The 10188-nt window shown below is 47.1% G+C and overlaps 1 protein-coding gene across 1 annotated transcript in view; it reads left to right on the top strand.

The window, feature by feature from the left end:
• The first annotated feature begins 9968 nt into the window (after nt 1-9968).
• Nucleotides 9969-10188, top strand: part of TRABD2B (TraB domain containing 2B) — a 277943-nt gene continuing 277723 nt past the window's right edge. Inside the window, exon 1 of the mRNA XM_065656878.1 lies at nt 9969-10098. Coding sequence (XP_065512950.1) covers nt 9991-10098 — 108 coding nt within the window. The 5' untranslated portion in view covers nt 9969-9990. The remainder of the gene's footprint in view (nt 10099-10188) is intronic.

Raw genomic sequence — 10188 nt, 5'->3', positions numbered from 1 at the left:
AGCCTGACTTATTCCGTGATCCTTTACTGTCTCCACAGTGACCTAATTTAGAGAAGACACTGCAAGGATCTTATCTCCCTGTATCAGCCCCAAAATGAGGTAGGCTTGGGATGGAGACCAGGACCTGGATTCCAGCAGAGTGAGATCCATGTGCGCAGAAAATTGTGCTTAGTTTTGTGTCACGTGTAGAGTGAAATTAAGGATTCGTGTTGCTTGTGCTCTGGAACTTCTCCAAAACTTATATTCAGATCTTGATTTGCCTCCATTTATCAAGCTTATTTAGCTTGAAGAGTCTGACCATGTGGCTACCACCACACTAGTATCTGAGATATATTAAGTTTATACTACTGAATAAATTTATGACTTGAAAGCCTGATCCTTGTCATTTGGGATCCAAGATGTGGACAGATGAAGCAATTTGCCCAAAGTCAAGAAAAGGGTGGGTTACAAAGCTGAGGATTAAAGCACAACCCCTGAGTCCTATGGGGCTGGCCAGGTCTCAGGAGGATCCCTTCTCCAGTGATTGAAGGATCAGTGAATTGCTCTCTAAATGCTTCCAACATGAACTCTCCAAAACACAGCAAATGGGATTTTTCACACTTTGACTAATGAAAGCTTGGCACATGGCATGAAAAATAAAATCCTCACTGCCAGCAGTACATATATATAAAATAATGTTTATTTCTACAGGGATTGTGAATAAGCAAGACATTTTTCATCTGTGAAAGGCAGTTTCTGTGTGCATGTGTAAGTTAGCAACAACAACAAAAAGTATGAGTGATGATCCCAATGAACATCAGCCCAGTGAGATTCAAATAGTCATAACTTTTTGCTTCCGAAAAGAAAGTCTCTTTTTTACTTCACTCTGCAAACTTCTGAGTTTATTGTGGCTATATTTCTCTGCTCTTGACAAAAATACACGCATAATCCATCCTTTTGTTTCATGTTTATAGAGTAGCTATCATCACAGAACTAGGCATGTATAGATAGAGATTCAACAAAAGGATGTGCTCAGAAAGCACAGCTCAGATTTTACATTGCCTGCAAGATCTACTTCCATATGAAAGCAAGGCTAGTTTCTGAAAAAGTTGGGAGACCTCATTATTCTTGCCAAATTATGACACTTCTCTTATTCTATTCTTTTTTCCCTGCTTTCTTGGTGCTTTCCACATGAGCAATGCTAACACCAGGAAAGACTAGCCTAACTCCTCATGCAGGCAGACTAAAAGTGATTAGACACCCATTGGGATGAATGGTAGACTATAAACACAGTTCTAAAATGAATACAGTATTTTCTCTTTGTCTGCTGAAAGTGCTTTGAAAAATTACTGCACTGAAAGAAACCCTGAAAATCTTAACTTTTGTGATAAAGTGATGTGGGGGATCATACCACGTAGATAAAAGATGACCCGGCCACAAACAGTCTTCCAATTCACAGTTAACATCTGAAGGACAGAGCTCAGCAGAGGAGCCCTTGTAGGCATTTTAGGGACTTGCAATAGTGTGAAAGGTTTCCTTTTTCTCAAGTGCAAAGGGATTACTGGGGCTATTGTAAATTTGCTTCAAAGAAACAAAACAAGAGCTTTACAGTTCTGCGATAATCAGAAGATAGTAAGAAGGGCTAGGTAAGTTGTGATGTGCTTTACCATAGCATAGCATCAGGTTTTATTTGATTAATTCTTCCCTACAGCTTGTAATGGATATACACAGTGTGATTTCAGGGCAGAAGTAGCTTCAAAGTACAATCTGAGTATCAAAGATCCAAGCATGCACAGCTGGATCTCAAATATACAAAACACTTTGAGTTACACAGGAGGAAGGAAAGGGGAAGATTACTATGATCTGAAAAGTTAAAGCTTCTTACGATTAAGTACATTTACGTGTTCTACTCAAACCAGCAGAAGTTGTTTCCAGGGAACAGAAAGAAACAAGTAAGACTATTTTGCCACACTGTGTGTGGATCTACAACATATGTATGTCCTGCTCCTCACCTGAGGCCTCCTAAAAATAGGGCGAAAGCATGTTTGGTGATTTGGACAGAGAACTGGCAGCATTACAAGAAAATTTCAGGTATTGAAAAAGCTCCCTGTTGTTTTCCTTCTGCGGGAAAGGAGAAGAGATACAGCACGGAGAGGAGTACATCCCCTTCTCATAACCACCACCAGGTTTCCTCATAAGGGGAGGCAGCCAAATTTCTCCTGCAGCAGGTGCCCTAAAAGACTATGTATGGAGAGGGTAGCGCATACTGGCTGCAGCAACCCCAGCAGCCCATTTACCAGGAAACATTGCCAAAGGCTGTGTTGATATGGAGAGCGAATACCACCCCTGTGATGACCACACAAAAGAATTGCTGCAGTACTGCCATAAACTTCCAGCGTCAGGGACTCTCAGCACCACCTCTGCCTAAAGCAGAGTCTAGGGATCTCCTCTCTAATTTTATAACTTCCTAGGCAAATCTGTTCATCACTCTTTTTAATGGACTAAGGATGGCTTGGAAGGCCTCATCAAATGTTTGTGAACAGGTCCAGAGAAGCAAAAGCATGTTTTGTTCTGGGCTGCTACTAAAAACAATCTGCAAGTGACCAGAACCAAAAAGGCACCTGGTGGCCACACAAAAGGCAGCCAGGCAATATCACTCCTTTCTATACTAACCCGTGAACTGGTACAGTCTTGACCATAGTCTCACTCAGGAAGGATCTTGGACTTGAATATACTATTGGAAGTGTTTCATGTGCTTGATTTGAAACAACAGGGAGTCTGAATGACTGTTCTCTGAAGACATGAAAGGCTCCTGCTGAAACCTGGCAGCTGAAGAGTCTAACTCTTTTCACCGGGAGATCATCTAGACTGTCTCTGACAAACTCCATAGCTCAGAAAGGTAAAATGGCTATTGTTGGAAGAACTTTTCTAGAATCCACCCATAGGCCCAATCTTTTGCTCAGGAAAATGGGGACATGACATGAAGGAACCACCTCAGCTATACTTGCTGATGCATTAAATCTCCACCATGGGAAATTTTAAAAAACAGACTAGATTGTCAGGGGAAGAAATAGCTGATTTTCAGAGGAGGTCTTTCCAAGCACGCATGGCAGAGGAGACATCTCACACCTTAGCGCTATCCAGGAATAATGTGGAAAACTATAATTTGGGCACAGGATGGATGAAATTAGGTCAGTGGCTATTACTGAGCACTGACCCCAGCCCCCACTCCTAAGTGAGATGGATATCTGGTTGGCATAGTGGAGGCCCATGTGACCCAGCTCTGGTCAGGCTAGATGAGATCCCTTCTAAACCTACTTGTTTAAGATTCATGAAACCCAACATACAGATCCAGCTGGCACTTCAAGATCAGGGAAGTTCAGATCCTGGCCTATTTCTATTGTTAAGCTCACCAAACACTACGATAAATAACGGAAAATGCTTCAGCTGCTATTTATTTACAGCAGTTTTGCCATGTGACATCAGAAAAAATTCCATGGTGGAATTTATTAACATAAAAATGGACTTGGTGAGATTTTGTGATCTATTAAACTTCCAGCTAACTAGACTTTTGTTTATCCAATCGACAGATGGTGTTTTTCTGAACCAGTTATGTTGACTCACAGCACTGAAGTGGTTACTGGAAAAAAGGACCATGAGTTTAATAAGGAGCAAGCCCATACGCAGGCAGCAAATGTGAGCCATATTCTACCAGCTCCAAAATATAAAAAGGAGCAGTTTTTAAATGAAATTACCACAATATTGGCACATTTTGCATGTCCATTATGAGTGTTCAAAGCCCCTGGAACAAGAATGCTGTTGGTAAATCAGCTACTTCAGACATATGCACCGAGTTATTGTATTTTCTTGCAATATTCTGCTCCAGGTTAGGAGAAAGACAGTCAGGCATAGAGCCCTCTTTCAGAAGATAATATGATACCAAGGTTGTAGAAAAAAAATGGCAAGCTAGAAACCAGGAAAAGAAAACATAGTGAATGACAATAAAGAGTGGAACATTTAGAGGACTCTTGAGCAGCTGAACTCCCAATCATTCGCCAAATATGAAAGAGGTTTGAACTGTTTATGAAATTAAGTGGAACTTCTGGAAACATTGAACTATGCTGAGCAGGAAGAAATCTCTTTGCTTATTAGTCCTCAAGGAGATAATCTATTGTGCTAAGGAAACAGCTACAGCCTTTGCTGTGGAGCAGGAAGATTACTCCTGTTCAGGTGGACCTTTTTTTCATCATCTCTCTGATTTAAGTTAGGAATGGAACAGTAATGTTCTGTGTAAGTTGCAGACAGGAGATCTGGAAAAGACAGAATCCACCACACTTGTAAGAGAAGGACAGCAGAGAAGGACAGGCTTCTGCCTCCATGCGCTCAAATCCAGAATATCTTTGAGAGGATGGGAAAAAGAAGTGAAAAGCATATAATGGCGCATTAATAGTACTCCCCTGTCCCATCATTTTGTGTGTGTCTATGCATGTATATACATATATATGTATATATAAACACACTAAAATATATAAACACACACACACATAGATACATACACCTTCCTAGGTGTGTGCATATGTAATATTATATACATACACAAGCGCAGACTAAACTTTATACAGAGGGAGAATGCATACCAGAGTCTGACACTGGGAATAGTTTTCTTCAGTGTATTTACATGCCAAGTCTCAGGCAGGATGTGGTCTGTCATTGCAGAGGCCACAGCACAAGGTGAGACTTTGCAAAATGTAATACAAGCTATTAATGCTGGTTGGTGTGCAAAATTCATACCTAGTCCTTAGAAGGGAGGATGTTAGGATTCAGAGGGGATTTTCTTCAAGAACTAGATGGGTCATTTTTTGGAATGCTGAGGCAAAAGACTGAATTGGACACAGGAGGACAAAAAGGCAAGGAAGTAGAAGACTGACTACAGTGACTGCATTGTATTGGTTGCAATACACAGGAAAAGAAGATATGAAACATTAAAACGGTTGTGATAATTCAGCATTTCAGTGTGACAGTCTTAAGTAGTAGAAGCTTGTTCCTCTGACAACTGCATGTTTCAAATCATGCATTGCACGACTGAACAATGATGTTTTAGGTGAATACAACTGCTAACAGCAAAATCAGTCTTCTGCGGGAAAATCTATTTGCTAGACACATCACAGCACAGGTGTCATGGCAAATAACGAGTCACATCATGATAGCTGGCAGTGCAACTGCTTGAGACTTATTACATTTTGAGTCCAGGACAGCTACATATAATGCCACCTGTGCATAAGAGGAGAGAAATCTAATTAGGATCCTTAATTGGACCTGAGCAACCTGATCTAACATTGAAGTTAACCCTGCTCAGAGTGAGGGTGGTTGGACCAGAGACCTCACAAAGTCCCTTCCAACCTAAATTATTCTAGAATCTGTAGTGTACAAAAAGATTGAATCTCATCTGCCATCTCTGGCAGGAGCAGCAGATGCCTTCAGCTTCATTAATGGAAAAAGGACTCTTCCAGTTTTGACATAGGGCACCTTTTAGGAGAGTCAGTGGGTCAGCCAGAGTTACTTGTTACAGAAAAGGCGTAAGAAATGCAGAGACTCAAATCCAGTGGATGCTTTGAAATTCTTCAAATGAAAGCACACCACGGCAGAGAAAGAGAAATTCTGGTACAGCACAGGCCAACAATATGATATTTTTCCTGAGGGGAAGGCGAGAGGAGAGGAAGAGACAGAAGGGTAGTGAGCCCTGTAAGGAGCATCTTCTGATGAAAAAGTGTTACGCTTCCCTGCATGCAAATACTGATCCCTCACAAGCTCTTTCCTCTCAGATCTAATAATCTTCTTTACCTGTTGGAAACATGCTGTAATTACAAGTCCCAATGCCAGCTTCTCATTAACAAAGAAATCTGCCCTCTATTCCATGGGGTTTTGTTTTGCCTGATTAAAGATATTGTTAAAGCCTCCACAAATATTTTTCGTACCCACACGGACTCCGTATTGAATCTGGCTGTCTTCACTTCCTGCCTTAGTACAACGTACTTGTAAAGTCGTTGCCTCACCGCACCCCTGAAGTGGTTGCCTTTAAGTGGTTGGTGAAATGATTAATATTTATTTAGTAAAGCTCTTTGAAGATGATACATGACATAAATATCAGCTAACACTATTATGCTTCCAAAAACCAATACAGCTTTTGCAAGATTAAAAGCGTCCTCCCCCATTAGATTTCTTAAAATTTGCTAAAACAAAATAACATAACCTTCCCTTTTCAGTTTATCCCTCTTATCTCTTCACAGCTTTTAATAGTCAGTATTTCCCATCTGATTACTGCTAATCACATTGTTATACTGCTTTACAGCCTTGGGGTTTATTACTAAGCTTCTCCATTACTCCAGATAAGCACAAAACAGTAGCAGGTAGGGAGAAATATACATTTTCCAAAGATCAGAACCATTATTTAATGTTTTTGTAAATATTTACTTTAGAAGCAGGCTAAACGTTACTTAAGATTCGTTCTAAACTGCTGTGTTTAAAGGAAAAAATCACAAGGACATATGGAACTCATCTGAAGGAGAAAAAAATGTTACAATTACACAAAAGAATTAATTTCCCGTGCTGTTACCAAAGACTTATCTTCACAAAAAGCTTGTGGCATGCTTTCGTATCTTACGTGGAACATCGCGATACATATCATGTGGTTTGTGGTCTCTGCTTCCTACTGCCTGAAGCTCTGGCTGCAGCTTCCCCAACCTGACTGTCCCACCAAATTGGTACACACCCACATAGCGCTCCCAGTGGGATTTCTGTTCTTAGTCATCTTACCCACAAATGGCATAAATCAAGGCGAGGCCATGTTTTCACAGCTAGGCAGTTCTTGCAACATCAGGGCTGAGTTCAGGGAAACGGCTGGAAAACTTGCTATACCCACACACACACACCTGCCTTTTGGCTCATGGAAGATGAGCACAGTGCCAAAGATGTTTGTTTATTCTTGCCCTGGGTGCTTTGATATGTATGCCATCCATAAGGTTAATCACCCTTCCTCACAACACAGCACCCATGACTGAATAGGGCCTCACATCACCATATAGACCTCCCAGGCATCTTCTCCAGAATGTGAGACATTGGGTCACATCACTGGAGATGTCCCTGCCAGCCTTCTGATGAGGCCCCTGTGTTCTTTCACTACTTTGGAAGAGATTTGGGAAGGGGCTAGAAAAAGGGTTGACCAAGTCAAAGCCACTCAGCCAAGCAAGTGCAGCCATGTCACTTTGGAAGTGGCACTTGCTGAACACAAGGACACAGTTTGGTCCAGCTGAGAACAAACACAGTAGCCCTCACGCTAGTGTCATGACAGCATCAAGCCTTTAACTTTTAACTGGCTTGTGGCAGCTTAGGGAAAAACAACAGGACACTGTGTTCTGACAGGAATTAGCCCTTATGGTATCACATCTGCTGGGACATGGGCTGCACAACCCTTCCTCCTCTGAACTTCATTTCAAGTGGGGGCAGAGCCACCTATGGTTACCATCCAAAACCCGCATGCTTGTGGGGGGTGTTTGGGAGAAAGGTGGGGCTGGTCGAGAGAGAGCAACGGCACGGGCACGTGCAGCCAGGCCCTGCCCTCCCCGTCCTTGCAGGGTTGTGTCGTCACACCGGCAATGCCAAGTGGCAAGTTGAGAGGCCCTGGCATCACGTACCCCAAGGGCGGATCTGGCAGGGAGGGCACATGAGAGATCACTGCCTACAAACCAGCGCACACCTGCCTGCTGGCGCTCCGTGTCCCAACAACACAGGGCCACGGGTGACCCCAGGCCACCGGCACACAGTGCAGCCTTGACTCGGTTGTCTCACAGGATCACCCCGTGCTGCAGTGATGGGACACTTTGTGTCCCGCTGCCTCTTTCTGTCCCTCCGTGTCTTTCACTTAGCTGAACCAGAAAATTAAATATTTCCTTGTAGGAACTAGAAAGACCATGAGGAAAACCAATCCCTTGCTCCTCTGCATGATTTTTACCTGGCTGGAAGATCTGGGAGGGGAGGACGAGAGTCCTCACTTAGAAAGGAGCTGCTGGTCCTGACACTGAAGTTAGGAGGATGCTCTCCAGCCTCTAAGGGCCAGGAGCAGAGTCCATGGGATGCGCACACAGTAGTTTGAAAGCCCCTTCAGCAGCCTGCAGAGCTGCGTTTGTTCATCAGTAACCTCAGCAAGTGGTGTCAGCCTTCGCAGGGCTGTCAGAAAGCCACGCTCATAGCCAGATAGGCTGAGTCTGCCACCGTCCTTGGCAAAACCTCTGCTGGCTCCACTTCAGAGGAAGGACCCTGCCGCATACTGGTAATTGATGTATTTCATCAAACAAACTTTGATAGTTTTGATTCTCCTCAATACGGCAAGAACTTGGTAATTTTGGAAAGGGTTCACAGTCATGGAAGTGGTGGGAAGGTCAGGATCCAGACCTGTTCTGCTCTGCATGCTGCATACAGCAGGCTGGGTGGTGCAGACACCCAGGGCCACCACCACGGTGGGGCCCGGCGGTGTCCTGCAGGGAGAAGGGGCTATGTCTGGCACCCTGGCCCCCAGAGTTGCTGCAAGTAGTTGCAGCAGCAGGCATTGTCAGCCTGCCCTCTCCCCCGAAACCATGCAGCTTTAACAGAGGTGCACACTCGGGAGGAGGCTTGAGTTGCAGCTGCTGGAGCCGAGCACCTGCTGCAACAACGTCCTAAGAAAGCTCCAGACTCTCAGGGATCCTGGATGTGTTCCTGGCAGCAAGAACCAGCTCAGCTCTTGTGGGAGGAAGGCGCTTTTTTGGTCCGAGTGGGAAGCTGGACATCTAACCGCGATAGCAGGACATGCGCACGCTGTGAAAGCACACGGGCAGAGATCGCCCCCCATCCTCCCGTGAGGCTGAGGGCTGGGGGGCGCCCCTGGGGGGCCATGCAAGTCCTTGACCTGCCCTGCAGCCCCGCGGCCCCGCTCTGAGGGGCCGGGGAAGGCGGCGGCTGCCAGCACGCGCTGCCTCACGCCCGGGAGCCGCGCGGGGTCCGGGCAGAGCGCTGGGCGGGGCGGCGGGGCATCGCGGGGCATCCCGCAGGAGCCGGCTGCTCCCGGCTCCCCCCCCGCCCCGGGACAAGCCCTGCCTGATCGATTTTGTGACGTTTCTTCAGCGCGGGGATGCCGAAACCCCTCGGTTTTCTGCCGAAGCCGCGGAAGCGCCGCGCAGGTGGCGCCGCGGCGCAGGGGCGGCTCGTGCAGCGGCGGCTCGTGCAGGGGCGGCTCGTGCAGCGGCGGCTCGTGCAGCGGCCGTTGGCGGGCGAGGCGCGAGCGCCGCCGCCCCACAGCAGGGGGCGCCGCGCGGCTGCGCTGGGGCGCGATCGCCCCCTGGCGGCGGCCCCTGGCGGCGGCGGCGGGAGGCGCGAGCGGGCCGGGGCGGCTGCGCGAAACTTTCCGCCGGAGCCCGAGTTCGGCCTCTCCCGGTGCGGTTTGCGCCGCCGTCCCGCGGAGCAGCGCCCGCCCTTCCCGGGCCGCCGCGGGAGCTTCTCTTCGCTGCGGAATCAAAAAAAAAAAAAAACCAACCCCAAACTTATTTTTTTTTAAAAAAACTTTTTTATTTTCTGGCTATTCCCTCCTCCACCCGCCCCAACCGCCTCCCGGACCGGGGAGGAGGGGGGGCGGGAAGGGAGCTTCTCCGGTCTGCAAAATCAAAGCATGGCGGAGGCTGGCGATGAGAACCGTCCTCCCCAAAGCATCCAGCGCCTCTGACAAGCCCGGAGCCAGAGGGGGTGGGGGTGGGAAAGGGCGGGAGGGGGGAGAGCATGGGAGGGAGGGGGCGGCCAGTCCTTCCCCCTGCACTTGTCAGATGCAGATGGGACTGGCAAAGTTTGTTTGAATAAAAAAAAAAAGGCCAAAAAAAAAAAAGGGGGAAGAGCAGGAGGAGGGGGAAGGAAAAAAAAAAAAAAAGATCCTAGAAATCCAAAAAGGCTCATCTGGGAAGGAGAGAGAGGAGAGCGAGAGGAAGCGGGATGCAACTCAACCTGACGCTGATCTGCTTCGTCTTCGGGGGGTTCCTGCCCGACGCCGCGGCCCGGCGGGAGCAGATGGACACGGGGCAGTGCGACCTGCCCCGCTCGGTGAGCCGGGCCGGGCCGTGCCGGGCCGGGGGGCGCGGCCGCTCGGGGATGCGCGACTTGGCCGCGGGCGCTCCGCGGGAGCCGCCGGGG

The sequence above is a fragment of the Caloenas nicobarica genome, chromosome Z (assembly GCF_036013445.1).
Source record: "Caloenas nicobarica isolate bCalNic1 chromosome Z, bCalNic1.hap1, whole genome shotgun sequence".
Classification (NCBI taxonomy): Eukaryota; Metazoa; Chordata; class Aves; order Columbiformes; family Columbidae; genus Caloenas; species Caloenas nicobarica.
Note: the sequence above shows the minus strand (reverse complement) of the source record. Positions and strands in the feature narration are given on the sequence as shown.